The 18,720-nt window shown below is 39.0% G+C and overlaps 3 protein-coding genes across 4 annotated transcripts; 1 reads left to right on the plus strand and 2 right to left on the minus strand.

Annotated features, from left to right (window-relative positions):
* Window positions 1-51: 51 nt before the first annotated feature.
* LOC111238664 (general transcription factor IIF subunit 2-like) lies at window positions 52-6,490 on the minus strand. 2 transcript variants are annotated; one of them, XM_022768287.1, is made up of 9 exons: window positions 6,399-6,490; window positions 5,722-5,795; window positions 5,396-5,420; window positions 5,005-5,143; window positions 3,758-3,817; window positions 2,339-2,420; window positions 1,641-1,740; window positions 1,170-1,313; window positions 52-849 (listed from the first exon to the last, which is right to left on the minus strand). In XM_022768287.1, the coding sequence occupies exons 1-9, from the start codon at window positions 6,462-6,464 to the stop codon at window positions 727-729; spliced, it is 813 nt and encodes a 270-aa protein (XP_022624008.1). In that variant the 5' UTR covers window positions 6,465-6,490; the 3' UTR covers window positions 52-726. The 2 variants fall into 2 exon arrangements, with proteins under 2 accessions (XP_022624008.1, XP_022624009.1); XM_022768288.1 differs by lacking the exon at window positions 3,758-3,817.
* A 192-nt stretch (window positions 6,491-6,682) lies between these two features.
* Window positions 6,683-10,020, minus strand: gpalpp1 (GPALPP motifs containing 1). The gene is made up of 7 exons (XM_022768311.1): window positions 9,817-10,020; window positions 9,570-9,696; window positions 8,454-8,549; window positions 8,073-8,331; window positions 7,658-7,822; window positions 7,456-7,557; window positions 6,683-7,329 (listed from the first exon to the last, which is right to left on the minus strand). The coding sequence occupies exons 1-7, from the start codon at window positions 9,899-9,901 to the stop codon at window positions 7,111-7,113; spliced, it is 1,053 nt and encodes a 350-aa protein (XP_022624032.1). The 5' UTR covers window positions 9,902-10,020; the 3' UTR covers window positions 6,683-7,110.
* A 755-nt stretch (window positions 10,021-10,775) lies between these two features.
* ercc3 (ERCC excision repair 3, TFIIH core complex helicase subunit) lies at window positions 10,776-17,651 on the plus strand. The gene is made up of 15 exons (XM_022768326.1): window positions 10,776-10,934; window positions 11,362-11,561; window positions 11,676-11,912; window positions 12,035-12,084; window positions 12,179-12,314; window positions 12,653-12,823; window positions 13,318-13,522; window positions 13,656-13,970; window positions 14,123-14,307; window positions 14,450-14,652; window positions 14,754-14,850; window positions 15,338-15,455; window positions 15,577-15,695; window positions 16,423-16,572; window positions 16,711-17,651. Exons 1-15 carry the CDS (start codon window positions 10,907-10,909, stop codon window positions 16,846-16,848), a joined length of 2,352 nt encoding a protein of 783 aa, XP_022624047.1. The 5' UTR covers window positions 10,776-10,906; the 3' UTR covers window positions 16,849-17,651.
* Window positions 17,652-18,720: the final 1,069 nt, after the last annotated feature.

The following is an 18,720-nucleotide window of genomic DNA, read 5'->3' on the forward strand; positions in this document are numbered from 1 at the left end:
GGGTCATTATGTTTGATGCCAGTCTAGTACAAAGTTAAGATTTATAAAAACTTACTATTGAAACATTTATTGCATAAGTCAATCAAATGTAAAACACTTTAAAATTAACAGTTAACATAACACACAACAGCAATGGTGTAGATTTTAAAATTTTGCCAATGCAAGTCATGGTGGGGAAACCTGTTAATTTGTATTTCTAAAAAAACATTACACATGTAGAAAAAGAAACCTCAACACATCAGTTCAGTGGTGAGGGCCATTACCAGTGTCACATCCTTCCTTTGTTAACATTTATCCATTAAACATTAAGCTCCTTCCCTCTGGATATACTTGTCAAAACATTAGAAAAATAATTCAATGCTAAGAACGAGAGTTCATAAACACATCTTTTGCTTCATTAAATACTACACCCTATGCCTCTGACAGACAAAACAACTAAGTCAAATACCAGGGGGCTTTTACCTTGAGGCCTTACAGGAGCTATGATGGTGTGCACTTGAGCATAAACCTCAAGTTGTTTCCCACTGTCCCTCCTTTTTGTCTCCTACAAAATAAGAAGATACAACAACCTCTCCTTGTAAAATTCAATCTTTGCTTGACCTCATCATCTGGTGTGTTTTGGGACCTGATTGTAAGGAAATCAGGGGTGAGCTCCAAGGCCCGACCTGGGGGGGGGACCTCTGTCAAATGAAGAGGTGGTGCATCGACCTTTCAAAGGGTCAGAAACTACTCGTCAGTCTTTTCCTCGCCTTGGTAATGTCGGTACTCTGGCTTGAGCTCCCAGGTATTTTTGTGTGTTCCCTTCACATTGTAGATGCCAATATCTCGCAAGATTTCCTTCAAGTAACTCTGGGAGAAGGAAAAAAACAAATATGAGAAAAGATTAATGTAATCCCTCAGTGTATAGGAATCGGGTATAATAAGTTCATGTGCTTCATATGGAGGACATGAACTTATTATACCTGATTCAGTAAACATTCCTCAAAATAAGAAGCTTCAACATGTACTTTGGACACTAGATGTAACAAGCAGTACCAGTCGAATTTTATGCACTTAAGTCACACTAAATCTCATCATGAATATAATTTCCAGGGCTAACAGTGTTGTTTGAAATCAGTCAGTATTAATAGTGTTATAACCACAGCCCCCATGTTGCCCGCTAGTCTTACCACAGGCTGTTTCGTGATATCCACCAGGTCTTTGATGTTGTAGTACTGGTGCTTCTCAAAAGCAGAAAACAGCATGTCCAACACCTGCTGTTTGTCAGCTCTTGCTCTCTTGCCCTCCTCCTTCTTTTTCCGCTCATACTCAAGCTGCAGCAAAAAGTAACAAACAGTGGTCAGGTATTACATATCATGTTCTAAAGAAAGCAAATGTCTTTCCTCCGATTAATTTCCATTTGTGTCCATATTGATAAGACTAGAAATTTGCTTGAGATAGATAATTCATCATCCCTCGGGTCAGCAACAAACAATATGCTTAGCAGCAGTATAACATATTCATGATTTGTAGTAATTTGAGACAGTATTTCTATGGACTTTTAAATTTATGGTAAATACTTGCCCAAGTGCATCAATAAACAGTATGATGAAAATAACTGAGCAGATGACTAAATCCTGTATTCTGGATTTATTTCTTACATTGTAAGCATGGTTGGCCACAGGTTTGTAGTTGCTGGTGACAGCTTTATCCAACTGTTGTGACAGCCTGGCTGGCTTAGAGGACTCTTCTATTTGTAACCTGTTAGACAATGAAAATAATTTTTAATTGGCAAGTACAATACATCACAAACTGGGTGACCTGAAATAGGAATAATAACAGGAACACTTCTCTTATGTAATTAAATGTAATACAATAGCTCTGCAATTATTACTATGTTTACGTAATTAGATGATTATTATATATAAAATCTAAATTAAAAAAGATTGTGCCTATAAATCTTGAATACGCTGTATATTTAGATGTATACGAGTTACTCAGTTTACCTTTATTTATAGATGTAATTAAGATTTTTTAGATGAAACAATGACATTAAGATGTCTACATACAGTACAGTCTTGCTGATGAATTTTTTTTATCCAGACTTATAGGTGTGACACAAATGTTGGACTATGAGGTAAACAAAACTGGGCTAAAAAGACTATAACATGGCTGACATTTATGGGAGTTAATGTAACTGGCTGGGCGCAATGCCCAAACTTTTGCATAGTACTGTACATGATAATGTAGATGTAGGATAATACATGATCTACATTCATGCAGCTAAAATAGCAAATGGGATGCAGGTTCAGTTTCTTAACCCTAGCTTGTGTTTGCACACCATTTTAAAAATACTCACCTCTTTAGTCTCATATAGCTTTCACTAACAGCAGGTCTGCACTCTGCTCTCTGTACCACCACTCCCTCCAAGGCTATTTTATCTGAAAAAGAGCACAGTTAATTAAAAGCTCAATAATTACTTAAAGTCTCAATGAAGGAAGGGTGACTGGTTGCAAGTGTGTAAGAAAGAAAGAAAGGATGAAAGCCTAAACTATTAGTGAACAATGGTGCAATGTGTTTAAAAAAAAAAAAAAAAAAAAAAAAAACACCCCAGAAACAAGGGTTTGCAAGTTTATGAATCTAATTTGGTCCAGGCTCTGTCCTAAAGTTGAAAGAAATATGTCAGGGCAATCAAGGGTCAGTTTCTGTTACTCATCACAATCTGATTACAATAACACCAAGTCAAATGTGAAAAGTTCATCTATTATTCAATGGTATTACTATTATTATTTCCACAGTTAATTCTAATTCAGTCAGTGAATTTCTTTTTTCTACAAAAACAAAACAAACAACAAAAAAAAAAAAAAAAATCACACAACCACTTTTTCCAAAACAGTTTCCAAATCAGCCACATTGGCCGGCTACTGGCTCAGAATGGAGATCATAACTAACCTTAACTAAGCAACATTTTCAAAATTGATTACTGCGGTTTCTTTGATACTGCTTCTTTACATGCATGTTAATACACTACTGTTGATTTTCACACTTGATTAGAGTGCAAATGAGCTATCCAGAAGTCAGTAGTAGCTTTGGCCTTCTAAGGATAAGCAACAGTCCGCTGGCTGTAGGAGTTGAGGACCTAGACAGTTTGTCTTAAATACAACAGCTTTACTAGTTTCACCAATCAAAAAGAAAATTAAGTGAATGAAGGACTTAAATACACTGAGCAGGTAAAAGACAAAAAAGCCCAATTCTTTAACAACACATCACCGAAGATGCCACTTGATCACATCACAGAGTCTTAGCTTAGTTATATGTAGTTTTGAAGGACGTTTTGCTGATGCACATTGGGTAGATCTAAACTACCATTTATGACAGTCAGATATCAATCTGCGAACACGTCATAACTCACATTACAGCCATTACACCGAGCAGGTAGCTCTGTGCTCAAGCGCAGTCTTAACCCATCCTGACCACATTTCCATCCTCCAGTCAAGACAGTGCAAACTAAGTGCAGATGCTTGATATGAATGGCACAATTTTGCTAATAAAGAGAAGAGGACACATGGCAAAAGTGGGCGCTACATGGTGTCAAGGTGTCTAGAGTTTTAGTACCAATACATGCATCTTCCAAAGCATGTATGTAGGTTACTACTGTGATACTACAAACGCCATTTATTAAAAAAAAACAAAAAAAAAAACAACAAATTGACACTGACAGTGCGTCTGATTCCCAATGGTGGAACTATGTCACTCGCTGGCAACGCAGAGGACTCACCTGGACCTGCCCCCGCCCCCGAACCTGAGCTGCTGCCATCAGATCTCTCTTCTGACTGGCCTACAGGGAGGGAGGGAGGGATGGTAAACATGAAAATACAGGGGATGGAAGACGGATGGAGGAGGGGATCGAACAGTAAGAACCACACCCGGGGTTTAGTCGCACACGAAAACGTTTAATCACACAGACTTCCTCTGTGTAATCTCTGATGAGTACACGCGCGTGCGCATGAGCAAAGCAAGCATGCCCTTACAAAAAGCGAGCACAGATACCCTGTCCCAGCAAAAATACACACCCACGACAGGGCTGCACAAATACTGAGCTTATTATTTAAAAAAAGAACATATTTTACATTAAAAACACTTTGTTACCAAAGCATTTCTCCAGTTTTAAGTTAAATAGTGAAGACTTTACTGGATTTCCATTCAGGTCTCTATTGAAAAAGAAATTTCATATCAAGACATATCAGACTTCTGAAATGCCTGTGGCTAAAACAAAAACAATTTCAACTGTGCAGCCCTAACACACACATACATACACACACAAAATGGTTTCCCAAAATAAGCACAGTAGCACAAGCTCACCAGCACCCATAGCCACAAAATGCCTTCATTACATTCAGAGGGCAGACAAGGCTGGTGAAATTAAAACCAAACCAAAGACACCCATGCACAAATTCAATCAACTCCAAATTCAGGAATGATTTGTGTCAATACTGATCTACTCTATGTTAAATTAATTCCAAATGGGGCCATTTTGCCTGATCATATACCCAATCTGCTGAGGTGATTGGTAGCAGACTGAAAAGGTCAAACCACGACAAATGAGTGACAGGTGATCACACGCTTAAGCTGAAATTCCCTTATAGAGACAGAAACACAGATCAGACTGGATGAAGACAAATTTTCAACAGACCAGCTCTCTTCTATTTTCCATTGAGTGTTTACTTGTCCATTATGTACAGTACATTTCTCATTTGTGCACTGTTAGAACTGTGGACAACTTCACACTCTAGGAAAAATGTGCTGAGAATTCACAAAACACGAGATGAGCAGGGACAGGCAAGGGAAGGACTGTGCATGACAACAGCAAGCTGTACAAAGAGTAGCGTGGGATGGGCACCTCCACCACCTGATAGAACTTACCTCTGGGCTCTAGTACAAACAGATCATTTATATCACAGAAAACTAATAAAGCAGACACTTAGCATCCCCTTGCTAAGCTGAAAGAGGAAAACAGAAACTCACCTGATGAAGTTTCTGTGAAGACTGCCAACATCTGACCTCCCACTGACTGCATGGTGAACGGGTGGTCTCGGGGCGCAGACACTGTTTTGTCTTCTATACCCTGAATCACAGTCAGCTCTTCATTCAAAGTGAAACTGACCTGTAAAGAAGCGGCATCATCCGTTATTAATAAAATTCAGAATGAAGAATGCATCTGCACTACACCATAATGATGGCAGTCATAAATTACTGCGCATGTATTACATGTGTACATCATCTCGAGAGAGAGCAAAGTCATAACAACCCCACAACGTGAGTACAAGTTCAGATATTGCACTGTACATGGCATTGTCTGTGGGAGATGTGATGTCCATCACCAGGATGAATTGCACTTCTTTTAAACATCGCTTACCTCTGGTTTTCCTTGGTTCCCCTTCCTTGGAGATAAAAAATAATGAACAAAATTAGGATAAATTGATTGGTAACAATAACAGGCCATTCAAATTCATCTGAAATGCATTAGTAAAACTATAACAACAAAACACTGCTTGTAGTTCACCACTAGTTTATCCTTCATCAGCACACACTGAATTTCAATTTTCTCTCTTCCCTTTCCAAATGTACAACATGTTGTGTACTGACTACATCCCTTGTCTTAAACAAAGAGACACACATAAATAACTTAAACTTGGCAGGCTGACTACTACTATTTTACTGATGCTCAGTTGTTTCACATACTTGCAGATTCTGAGTTTCCCGACCTCTCCTCTGCCAGTCGCTTTTGCCCATTGCTGAGAGAGATATTTGGGTACCTGCATGGAGAAACACGGGTATATTTTATGAGGGCTGTTTTCATAAAGGACATTAACAAAGGATAACTTCGCCTGGGCTGATATGTTTAACACTATGAGCTGAATCACATTAGTGACAGTATTTCCCTAAACTAAAAAAACACAGTTGTCTCATATATTGTAATTTTCTGCATGAACAGATTTTGCACTAAAGAATCCTCCAGGCAGGTTTCATACAGTTTGGCCAACTTCAGTTTCGAGAAGCAAATTAACACTTCAGGTAAGAGTCTAAGTCAGTGTCTAGCCTGTGTTATCGGTTCTCTACTACCAGTTGCAACACACTTTTCCATCGAAGGTGCAACTTTCTTCAGACCTCAGCTGCTGCCAAACTCTCTAGATAAATCAAGTTACATAGCGTGTTGATTATTAAAACGTAATTGTATGTTGAGTAGTTGTGATCAATTTACCTTGGCTAGCTAACAATTAGCCAGCGTTAGCTACAACGCATTCGTTCGTTCCGGGAGACGCTAAGCTACATGTCTCTTAGCCTTTGCTGCTGTTTAAAATGGTAACTAACTTAAATATCCCAATAAACTAGCGCTATTAAAAGGGCTATGTACGCACCTTTACAAGCCATACACCCGTGTTCTGCTTGGCACCAGTTAGATCAACTTCTCCTTTCTCTGACATGTTTTAAGACGATGCTTCTCAATGCAACCGCCACACGCATGCGTAAAACAAAGTATGGCAACCCTGAAGGCTCACAATAGTTTCATGTTCCTCGAGACGCACAAGATTAAATATGCTTTGATAAGAAAAGGCTTTTGCAGGGTTCATCTTTTATGAAATTGATTTTTTTTAAAGACTTTTCAAAACCTTTAGATACTCGGAAAAAAATAACACATGGGTTTAAAAAAAACAAAGTTTAATCATCTTGAGATAAAATAATTAGGAAGAGCAGTTTTCTGGACACCGGAAAGACTGCAAAGCTACAAGGGGTGTATGCAGCATAACAATGCATTTTACAGCAATCTGTACAAAAGGTTTTACATAAAAATCAAATAAAGGTTTAAGAAAAGGATTGTTATATTGTCATACATAATATACTCACTCCTAGAAAAATGCTAGCGCCATTGGCTTCTGCTTTATAACAGCTTGAAATATTTGTTGTAGCAATTTAGTTTTTTTTTTCTTCACAAAATTAAATTCTCCATTTGTGTAACACATCAGTATCTGTAGAAACAGTCCATGTTGTGAAAATGCTTTATGAAAATTTCACTAGCTGAACTGTAGCTGGAAGTCTGCACATTTGGACACATTATCTTTTAACAGTTTGTTAGAGGAACATTTTGTCCTTGCTGTGGGAGAACCGTGTGTTGAGTTCCTGAGATTTCTTCAGTAGCCGCTGCTTCTGTGCTTCATCAAAGCGATTCACCTGCAGATCTTCATCCCGATCAAACGGTCTCCTCTCCACTGGTTTGTCAGCCTTTTCCTTTGCTTTCTCCTTCATCTTCTTTGTGTGTAAACTAATCAGAGACTCCCCACGTTTAGACTCCTGATAACAGGGAGTGGGTAGAGAAATTTGAGTTTAATGTGAACTTTTAAAATGTGCATTACATCTGACATTAACTGTATCTGGGGACATTCAGGAAAAAAAGAATGATGAAGTAATATCACTTACATTATACTTAGACACTTTCTCTGCCATTTCCAAGTCCTTGTGGGAGACATGAGGGACACTGTCTTTCTCTGACTCACCCCTCTTCTTCCCCTCAAGGCGTTCCTATTAGTCAAGAATAGATCCATGAAATACAGGGATGTAATATATAGGCTAGAAGATGAATAAGAATAAGAATAAAGATAAGTTGTTTTTCATTAACTACCCTGGCCTTGCGCTCCCTGTCTGCTGGTGTGTCTGTCCAAATGGAGCGGTCTTTGTTCTCTGGACCCGATCTCTTCTTGAAAGTTCGAGCCCCTAAGCCAATGTGCTGCAGTTCTGGTGGGAGCTCTGTCATCCATGTTTCTCTGGTCAGCTCCTCAGGAGTGTTCTGTTTACACATTAACACACACAGGATCGAATTCAGACAGCAAAGGAAGAAAACTTTAAAAGGCAAAAAAAAAAGAACAGGAGTAGGAAGAGGAGAACTAGCCCCAAATATGTCACGTAAATATTGCTACTGTGCTTTTATGCTCATTTTATGCTTTTGTGTTGAGAGGTGAATCCATATATGTTTACCTGAAGAGTTTGTACAGTGCAGACTATGCAGATACAACTGGGGGAAACAAATGAGGACTCACATCTCCTGTCAGCTTCTCTTTCATCTTTCGTGCTCTGCGCTCAAAGTCCTGAGCCACAGAGTCTTTTATAGGCCCCTTGGCTGGCATGGGTCCAATTGTATCCTCATCCTCTCCTTCACTGCTGGAGGGCTCAGGCTGGTAGCCTGGAGGTAGGGCAGGCCCTGGGAAACCCTCTCCATCTTCACCATCATTATTATCATCATTATCGTATGCTGCTCTGCGAAACCCAGGAGGTAAAGCTGGTCCCAGCACAGGTGGCCTGCGGGAACACAATGAAGTTACAGCTTCCATAATTAACTGTTTATCCACACTGTTATCCTCAACTAATTATATTCACTTCTTCTACTTCACTGGAATAAACTATAAAACGTAATTGCTCACCTTTCTGGTGAGCTCTGTTGTTTCTTAAATCCTGGTGGGAGAGCTGGTCCAAAGAAACCATCATCTTCTTCTTCTTGTTTCCTTGATTTCTCCACCCTGTTCAAAAGACATATGTTACTAATTCATTAGCATTTTCTGAGAAGACATCATTTATAAAGTGGTTTTAAGTTGTAATTAATGGCATTATTAATGGCATTATCAATGGCTAGTAAATAATTTACCAATGCTTTATAGATCAGTTATATGTCATAAATAAGACAAAGATGTGGTGGAAAATCCTCCTTCAGCATGACACATTCATGGTTGCTCTTTAATTCCTTATGGAGACCACTTATCTTCTTGAAAAGGACTGCAGGACCAAAACCCAATTATAAACTGCTTATTAAAATTTACAACTGCAGACTTTTTTTGACCATTTACTAACTTACAGCGTTTGACTAGCTGCTGATATGCAAATCTAAAATAGTACAAATGAAGATAGAACAATATAGTAAATGTTTTTAAATTTAAATGTCTGTTCTTCGAATAAAGACACTCATGCACTGATGTGTGTCCTGTTTCTATAAAATGATTTGGTAATAACATGGTGTGTCTCTATACAGTAATAATGCATTTTTAAATGTTGGAAAACCATTAATAAGTATTTAGAGTTTCATACTTTGTAATAAGTGATCAGGTTTGCAGTTATAAATGTTAATATGAAATTATCACATAAAGGATCTTGGTCAGGGCTGCAACTAACAATTAGTTTTTTTTTTGACGTTTAAACTGCCAGTTATTTTCTCTGAATAATGCCAGATGCAGATCCATGCAATTTCTGAGTCGAAGGTTATGTCTTCATGCAGTGCAAAAAAGATATTAATTTTACCATCATATATGACAAAGAAAAGAAACAAATTCTCACTTTTGAGGAAATAACTTAGACGACAAGCAAACAGTCGGGCGATTTTTCACAACCTGGCAACCCAAAAGTTGTTATTATTAATGGTTTATAACAGATCTATAAAGCATTAGTTAATTATATATTAAACATCAACAGATCGATTACAACTTGTAAAGTCTTTAAAAAATTGCCTTATCAGAAAGTGGTCATTTATAATTCACTAGTGAACCTACTCTGCAGGTCTGTCTCCAGGTGTGTGTTTTGTCTTCGCTCTTTTGACCGACACCTCCTGCTCACTCTCATCTGAGGAGCTCGACGGTTCTCCCCGTTTATAGCCCGGAGGCAGAGCCGGGCCAGCGACTACAGAGTTCAGGAAGAAAAATAATAAACAACTAAAACTGTTGGTGATTAATACAACGTTGAATTTAATGTACGAATGTCTGAGGGTCTCTGGCAAAATATATTAGGTTTCATACTTACATCCTTCTTCATTGTCAGAGTCTTCGTCGCTCTCTTTTCTGAACATCGGGGGCAAGGCAGGTCCGACTGGTTTATCAGACGACATATTTGACACTGATGAAGTCTTTCCTCAGTCACGTAGTTTCAGTAATTTCAAATAAAGTTAGAAAGCTGCCCAATTCGCCAAAGGAATACAGTGTACGAGGGAACTTCGCAGGGGGAATTTCACCTTTCACACAGGAAGTAAACACTGACGCTCCAGTATCGTCTGTCAAGTTACCTGAGGTTGGTCGCACTAAAACAGAAACTCAGCAATTGTGCTGCAAGAATAAAAAACAGAATAAATTACATGTTTTATCTGATACATTATACCTTGTACTACCAGACTTGATCACCATGCATTTTTAAAAAGACAGGTCGTGTTATTTTCTTATTTTAATTTTTTTCTTCTTTTTTTTAATGAACATATTTCATTCAGATTTTGGTTGGCAACTAAACCCTCTGTTTCCTTTCATTTCATTAAATTAATTGGTAACTACTCTGATACTTGTTTAAGTTATTTTTCATGTAAAAATGTTCAACTTCAGCTTCTCAAATGTGAGAAGCATGGCTGCTATTCCTTTTAATAGTCTTAATTATTTTTTAATAATTTTGAGTTTTGGACTATTGGTAGGACAAAACAGGGATTGTGGAGGTGTCACTTTGGATTACTTGAAGTAACTGTGATTGTATTTCTCATTATTTTCAGATTTTTTTTATAAATCAAATAATCATTGATAAATTCAAAAAATAATCAAATTAAAAACACACGAATTTTACTTCTAATGGAGTATTTTTACAGATTTGTATACGTTCTTTTACTCAAGTAAACTTAAGTATGTTTTTCAAAGTACTTCTCAAATTAATTTTCCTCAATTCTCTTTTATTATGAAGGTTACCGGAAGTTATTTTCTGTTATACTTTAACGTGTTTAACGATAGTACTGGTTTCTCGTAACTAGAGCATCACGCACCTCAGTCCAGCTTTGTTGAATTTCTGGAGGACAGATGGATGGTTATGAAGATAAATCTGACATGTTTTGAAAGAATTTGCTTATTTACAAGTCTGTAAGATGGGTAAAAGGGATAAAGGAGACCGTGGTGAGTTGTTAATGTTGCGTTTTTAACCTACCAAGCTAGCCATTAGCTAACGTTAACTTCGTGGCCATTTGAAAGATGAAGATTCGAGTGCCTGGAGGAAAAGTTTTACTGAAACTCACAGATACGGGTGTAACTGATGAGATAAACACCACCTAAAATGGCAAAATGATACTTCAAAGACTTATTGGCCACATTTTAACACATAAACACAGATGGACATGAACCTGTGTAATGTTAAAATGCCATACATAGTACCAAAAGGGAAAAAATGTTACTAAGCAGAGCAGTTGTAGTAAAGGGATATACTGATTTATAAAGAGTCATTGATTTTATCCGTGCTGTTTAAATCCTAAAACAAGAGAATTTATATTGATAAATTACCATCTTATTACTGAGAATGGTTTCCAACTCTTATGGTCGGCTACAGAAAAGAGGCCCAAAAAGCGTTTCTATGAGGAGGAAGAAGATGAAGAAGAGGTGGTGGGAGGCGAGTCTCAGGAGGCCATACCTGCTGCTGCAGGGAAACAAGTGGATGAGTCCAGTACAAAACTGGATGAGTATGGAGCCAAAGACTACCGTGTTCAGATGTTGCTAAAGAATGATCATTCTTCACGGCCCCTCTGGGTGGTAAGACATGTTTGGACTCACTTGAGACAGTTAAAAATTAAAACAATATTCCAAAGGATGTTTTCTTGTATTTTGTCATGTTCTTTTATTTTCTTTCATTCTTCTCTCCTCCAGGCTCCAGATGGACACATTTTTCTGGAAGCCTTCTCACCAGTGTATAAGTACGCCCAGGATTTCTTGGTGGCCATTGCAGAACCAGTGTGCAGGCCTAACTACATCCATGAGTACAAGCTGACGGCTTACTCCCTGTATGCAGCTGTCAGTGTGGGGCTGCAGACCTCTGATATTGTGGAGTACCTGCAGAAACTCAGCAAGACATCTGTACCTGATGGAATTGTGCAGTTCATTAAGGTCAGACTGAGCACTGAGGCAGGGAAAGGTTATTGGAAATGTCTTCCAAATGTATTATTTTTAATGTTGTGTGCAAGGTTTTGTTGTTTCATCACTGTATTTAATCCCTCTCTATCTCTCAGCTCTGCACAGTGAGCTATGGCAAAGTCAAGTTGGTGCTCAAGCACAATAGGTAAAGTAATTTCATCAAGCATTCCTTCTATCTTTGCTTCATTAATCATCACTTCAGTGCTCTTTTTTAAACTGTGCTGCCTGTCTACCCTTAGGTATTTTGTTGAGAGTGCCTTCCCTGATGTGATCCAGCGCCTTCTGCAGGACAACGTGATCCGTGAATGTCGTCTCCGTACTGCAGATGGAGCAGACACTGAGCTTATTACTGAAGTCATCCACAGCAAGTCAGCGGTATATCATGCAGCGTCTTTTTTTACTCGCACACATACATATAAAATGATTTATTATCCGAGTGTAATGTGCTGTAGTTCACATGCTGGGGACAGATCATACAGCTACTGCTAGGTAGCAGCACAACCAGGATTTTCAACCTGCGTGTAGTCACTCTTAGATATAAGATTATGCACGTATTTTAACAAAACAAGACTGATGGCACAAGGGAAATTATAAAATTATACTACCATCTAATTGAATAGCAATAATGAGACAAAATAACTCTGAATTTCCTGCTGGCCATGCTGTCCCGGTCATTCATGCAACATATGTCCCTCTGTGTGTCTGTCTGACAGATCTCCAAGTCTGGTCAGGAAAAGGGAGGCACTTCCACCTCACAGCAGCCCAGCGAGGGACAAACCTCAACCCAGCAGGTCCCCGAGGACATTTTCAGCTACTATGAGCAAATGGATAAAGAAGAGGAGGAGGAGGAGGAGACTCAGACTGTGTCCTTTGAGATTCGCCAGGTACATTACTACATACTTAACAATACTGCTGAACATTTTTTAAATCAGACTTTAAACAGATTTTCTGTTTTAATTGAGATTTTTTTTACAGGAGTATCATCATCAATCATCATTTAGTTTTGAACGTTATTGTCTTGGGCTTCAACTAACAGTTATTGTCATTATTGATTTATATTGTTTCTTATTTGTGATTGCTTAAATTGTCAGAATATATTGAAAAAATGGCAGTTGCATTTCATGCTGGTTCCTCATGCTGGTTTTTATATTGCACAGATAAACCTGGCTGCCTATTGCTTTATAAAATGGTCAACTGTAAAATGAGTGTGCGTGATTTGCAATTAAACTAAACCACATGGTAAACCAGCGGACAGTATATTTCATAACTAGTGTCTTAAAGCCACAGTTTGTGTGTTCTTATTTTATTTCAAATTAAATACCTTGCTTAACAAATTCAGTCATATTTTTATTCTCTATTCTTCTCTAATCTGGTGTAGGAGATGATTGAAGAACTACAGAAGCGCTGTATTCAGCTGGAGTACCCCCTCCTAGCAGAGTATGACTTTCGCAATGATACTGTCAACCCAGACATCAACATAGACCTGAAGCCCACTGCTGTGTTGCGGCCCTACCAGGAAAAGAGTCTGCGCAAGATGTTTGGAAATGGACGCGCTCGTTCCGGGGTCATCGTGCTGCCCTGCGGTGAGACAGCTGGTTTACTGCAGACAGAACATCGAGTGACAAAACACAAAGGAAACCACGTGTTTGTAGCATGAATGTCATGTGTAGAAAGCTCGTATGTCTCAATTATTTTATTACCCCTTTGCTTTTCTAGGAGCTGGCAAATCGCTGGTGGGCGTGACAGCGGCGTGCACGGTGCGTAAACGCTGCCTGGTGTTGGGTAACTCCTCTGTGTCAGTGGAGCAATGGAAGGCCCAGTTCAAAATGTGGTCCACTATTGATGACTCTCTGATCTGCCGCTTCACCTCCGACGCCAAGGACAAACCCATCGGTTGCTCGGTGGCCATCAGCACCTATTCTATGCTGGGTCACACCACCAAGCGCTCCTGGGAGGCTGAGAGGGTCATGGAGTGGATGCGGAGCCAGGAGTGGGGACTCATTATCCTGGATGAGGTGCACACTATCCCTGGTGAGCTGTTACACTATATTAGTTTTCCAGGAAACATTACCCTCCAGTGTTATGCTACGAATATTTTTGATGTAATGATACAATGGGATATAGACACATATCTGGCAGATCAATCAACACGCTCACATAATGATTCTGTGTTTTCCCCGTAGCCAAGATGTTTCGTCGTGTTCTAACCATTGTCCAGGCTCACTGCAAACTGGGGCTCACTGCCACACTGGTCAGGGAAGATGACAAGATTGTGGACCTCAACTTCCTAATTGGGCCTAAGCTGTTCGAGGCCAACTGGATGGAACTGCAGAACAATGGCTACATTGCCAAAGTCCAGTGCGCAGAGGTGAGTCTTGTAGTATTCTACTAGAAAATAAGGGACATAAACATCAGTTTTGATGCAAACCCTGGCTTATTTATTTTGAGGGTGTTAAATGTCGAAGGTGATTAATGTGCACTGTCTGAACCATGTACTGCCTGTGCTCCAGGTGTGGTGCCCGATGTCTCCCGAGTTTTACAGAGAATATGTGGCCATTAAGACGAAGAAGCGCATCCTTCTCTATACTATGAACCCCAATAAGTTCCGTGCTTGCCAGTTTCTCATTCGCTTTCATGAGCGGCGCAATGACAAGATCATTGTCTTTGCTGACAACGTGTTTGCCTTGAAGGAATACGCCATTCGCCTCAACAAGTAGGTTAGCTACAGTGGGAACAACTGAATTGTTTCTGTAAATTGTCTTTCTACATTAGATTTCTTAATGTTTTCAATTGTCCTCTCTTTGTCGGCTTTAGGCCTTACATCTATGGTCCAACCTCTCAGGGAGAACGTATGCAGATTTTACAGAACTTCAAACACAACCCCAAGATCAACACCATTTTCATCTCCAAGGTAAACCAGTCAATCTGTGGAGGATTTACCCAAATGTAAAGTGGACTGGGCTCCTTGAGCCACCATGTGCCCCCTGGTGGGCAGTAAGAGGGACACCAGTATTTGTAGACAACTAACATTTGCCTCCTCTCTGTAGAAGGGCTCTTTCTGTCTGTCAATGTGTTTACATGCATGGTTATAACTGGATAAAAATCAGATTCAATCAATATTCATGTTATGGCACATGCAATTTTTTAATGTTTTTTTTTTTTTATCCTTTTAGTAATCTGCACAGACTGTGTGCTACTTATTTATTAGTTCAGTAGTCTGATTGACATTTTATTGCTTGATAAGAGTGAGATGAAAGATTAACCCCTATTTGCACATTGTCAAAGATTCTTGGTGTAAGAGAAAATCAGAAGCATGTAAATGCATGCTGTCCTGCACAGTAATACAGTGTTGTTATTTCATGACTGTGAATTTGTACTACACCTCTGCTACCAAACAGGTTGGAGACACCTCGTTTGACTTGCCAGAAGCCAATGTTTTGATCCAGATCTCTTCCCACGGTGGATCACGCAGACAGGAGGCCCAGAGGCTTGGGAGAGTCTTACGAGCCAAGAAAGGTCCAAACAAAACAAAAAAAAAATTGGGATTGTTTGCTCATACATGACAAATGCTGACATTAATCTCTCTCCATCCATGGACAAATACAGTTATTCTCACTCCACCTGTTTGCCCGTTTAGGAATGGTAGCAGAGGAGTACAATGCGTACTTCTATTCACTGGTGTCCCAGGACACACAGGAGATGGCTTACTCCACCAAGAGGCAGAGGTTCCTGGTGGACCAAGGATACAGCTTTAAGGTGGTTTCTCTTACAAGTAACATTTAGACTTACAACCTAAATGCGCTAAAAGTTCATTTCACTTAGGTTTGGGCAAACTGATTTAATTATCGTATCAATTTTAAAAAAGCTTAGTTTATTTTAATAAAGAAATAGGATTTTTCTTTTTACTTTTGCTGTTGTCAATAGACTTCCCCCGGGCTAACCAGAACCTGATATTATGTATTCAGAAGTGTTTGGTTTCATCAGATCAAGTCTGGCTGGGATTATAGGGTGAAGTGATCCAATATTCACAAACAGTGAAATCTGAGAGTGATTCTGGCAACAGCCAATAGGAGGGACAAAACTAAGAGTGAACCAGAAAAGACACTGGTTTCAGAAAGAGCATCTTTCACTCACAGAGATATTTTACATCAGAAGAAGCCTCCACCTGTTCTTCTGTAGATAAAGATCTACGCAATTTTATTAGGAGTTCACATGGAATGACAAAGTGAAATAGGAAGTAATTTAAAAAAAGTTTTAGCAACATTCAAAAATGCATTAATTGCATAATTGCAAACATAAAAAAATGAAAATAAAAAACTAGTTTTTCTTAAATGTTTTGTGACAAATTCTTCAGGAGATATTTTATAATGTTTATGAATGCACAACTGTCTGCTTGATCCTTGGTCTTCATTTAAGTGACATTTCATTCTTGTTCCGTTTACAAATACTGTTTTTAAGTTGGCATGTTCCTCTTCTTTCTCAGGTCATCACAAAGTTGGCAGGTATGGAGGAAGAGGACTTAATGTTCTCCAGCAGAGATGATCAACAGCAGCTGCTTCAGAAGGTCCTTGCTGCTTCAGACCTGGATGCTGAGGAGGAAGTGGTGGCAGGGGAGGTGGGCACACGACCACAGGTGAGGACTATTGCCAAACTTAGAACACGTATGTGTAATTGCCTTTTGCATGCTTGCATCTGTGCTCTTGTATATTACAATATTCTCAGCTTTTTTATTTTTTATTTTATTTTTTATCCCTACCTGCTTCTTCATCAGTTCTCAAGGCGAGCAGGCACCATGAGCTCCATGTCAGGTGCAGATGACACTGTCTACATGGAATATCAAAGCCGAAGCAGCAGAGCCTCTGCGTTGGCCAAGAGCGTTCATCCACTGTTCAAGCGCTTCAGAAAGTAGATGCACTGACTCAGACCCTGACACCTAAAGACTTCTTCAGTTGCAATAGGGCAATAGGACGAAGTGTATACTGAGGCTAAGCATCAGACTACTAGCAGCAGGTTCAGGTAGTCCAGCTGGTCTGGAGAAGAAAGCAATGACCTGAAACTGAATATTGTCTTAAGTTAATGAAGATATACTGAATATTGCTTCCTCCTGGTAGCCGCTGGTGATGTTGGTTGAATTGACCTTTATAACTGGTACATCTGATAAGGATACAGGGAACGGTGCCTGTAGGTGCGGGATGAACCTCAAACGCCTACATGCACAACATTTGCAGATGAAACATCTGACAAACATTGCAAACGCTGTCCAAGTGTCAACTACTGTTTAAAAAAAAAAAAGTTTGCTTTTGTGTCATTTTTTATATCTGTGTTGCATTGCAGAGATGCAGCTCGCCAATCATGGCCTGCTCTGAAACAAAATTAGGTGTTGTTTATGATATTCAAGCTAGATTACACAACACTTAAGGGCTGTTTGCAGTAAATTTCAGCCACAGATGTCTGCATGTAAGATGAGAGTAAATGGCTACTGGAGTATGGATCAGATACAGATACAGATAAGCAAAATTAGCGCTTGAAGTAACTAAAGATCAGCTCTCAGTCATTTAACAGTGAATGGAATAGCCTGTGTTGTATCTGCTGCTGGTGGTTGATTCACTGAGAAAAATATTTGAGGAGGAAAATTATTTTTTAGTGGACTTCTGTCAGTACAGCTTTTTGTAAATGTGGCTACATTTTACACATTAAAACATCACAAATCTGTTAATGGTTCTCTGTGTTATTGTTCACTAATAAGTTTTTGTCTGGAATTTTCTTTTTTATAATGTTGCAAAATGTGTTTTTGTAAAAGAAATGTCTTTGGAATTTCCTTTTTTACATTTGAAATTGGTTAAACTTTGCAACAATCAAAAGGTGTCATAATAAGAAAATATAAAATTTCACAAGAAGAGATGATGAAAGAATGAAAGCTCTATGTTTTATACATGAGTAACTGCAGGAGGCTGAAATTCATGTTAATAATGACTATTAAAATGAGTCCTTTATCCACAGTGGTACAAAAGAATGTCAAACTCCTAAATAAACAAACTCGTAAATAACAGGTCCTGTCAGCAGTTAATAGTGGCAACAGTCAACACTGGCTACACATCACATCTTCTTTCCCAGTACACCAATTTATTTGAATTTGGCTGAGTAAAGAAAACATAGCATTATGCCTGAAGACTGAATGGAGGGAAAACTTTGAGCCTTTTTTTTTTTGGACTTGGAATGAGTATAAGCTGGGGATAGAGAGGGGTGACGGTTTGGGGGGTCTACTTCCTCTGCTTGTTGATGACTTGAAGATATTCCAAAAAAAACAAAAAAAAAAACATCTAGAGCCTGGTGCCTTGTGCAAGCTGCCAAAATGGTGAGTGTGGGAAAATACCCACCTCTGCCCAGCCACCCTTCGCCAGACCACAGGTCCTGATTCCCCCTGAATGGCCCTTTCTCTGGCCTGGTAGTCCAGTCTGTGTTTTGTGTCCTCTCGAGTGTTGAGCCTTAACCTTTTGGCTTGGAAGAAGCTACAAGTAAAGAGGTAGATTCAAATTCTCGTGTTGGTTGAGATAAGGATGTGAAGTTTAAAGGATGGACAGTGACTAAATGTTTCACGATGTAAAATGTAAAAATGATTAATAAAAGGATGTGAAGCACGCAGATTCGTATCCTTACGGGTTTTTTTTTTCCAAACTATGATTGCATTTAATAACTAGATGGTAAAAATGTCTATCTTAGCTCAAGTGCTTTCTCAGAATGGTAATAAAGTTCAAAAGTAGCGATGCATTTAGAGTTTAAA

The sequence above is a fragment of the Seriola dumerili genome, unplaced genomic scaffold, assembly GCF_002260705.1.
Source record: "Seriola dumerili isolate Sdu_G_001 unplaced genomic scaffold, Sdu_1.0 BDQW01001449.1, whole genome shotgun sequence".
NCBI classification, from domain to species: domain Eukaryota; kingdom Metazoa; phylum Chordata; class Actinopteri; order Carangiformes; family Carangidae; genus Seriola; species Seriola dumerili.

Coding starts and splice junctions, on each gene's coding strand:
- LOC111238664 (XM_022768287.1), bottom strand. CDS start 6,464: ATGTCAGAGAAAGGAGAAGTTGATCTAACTGGTGCCAAGCAGAACACG. Junction 5,144..5,395: donor GGAACCAAGGAAAACCAGAG/GTAAGCGATGTT, acceptor GCTTCTTTACAG/GTCAGTTTCACTTTGAATGA. Junction 850..1,169: donor ATATCACGAAACAGCCTGTG/GTAAGACTAGCG, acceptor TCCTTCTCCCAG/AGTTACTTGAAGGAAATCTT.
- gpalpp1 (XM_022768311.1), bottom strand. CDS start 9,901: ATGTCGTCTGATAAACCAGTCGGACCTGCCTTGCCCCCGATGTTCAGA. Junction 8,550..9,569: donor CCTGGAGACAGACCTGCAGA/GTAGGTTCACTA, acceptor TCTTTTGAACAG/GGTGGAGAAATCAAGGAAAC. Junction 7,823..8,072: donor AAGAGAAGCTGACAGGAGAT/GTGAGTCCTCAT, acceptor ATGTGTAAACAG/AACACTCCTGAGGAGCTGAC.
- ercc3 (XM_022768326.1), top strand. CDS start 10,907: ATGGGTAAAAGGGATAAAGGAGACCGTG. Junction 10,935..11,361: donor AAGGGATAAAGGAGACCGTG/GTGAGTTGTTAA, acceptor GGTCGGCTACAG/AAAAGAGGCCCAAAAAGCGT. Junction 12,315..12,652: donor TCATCCACAGCAAGTCAGCG/GTATATCATGCA, acceptor TCTGTCTGACAG/ATCTCCAAGTCTGGTCAGGA.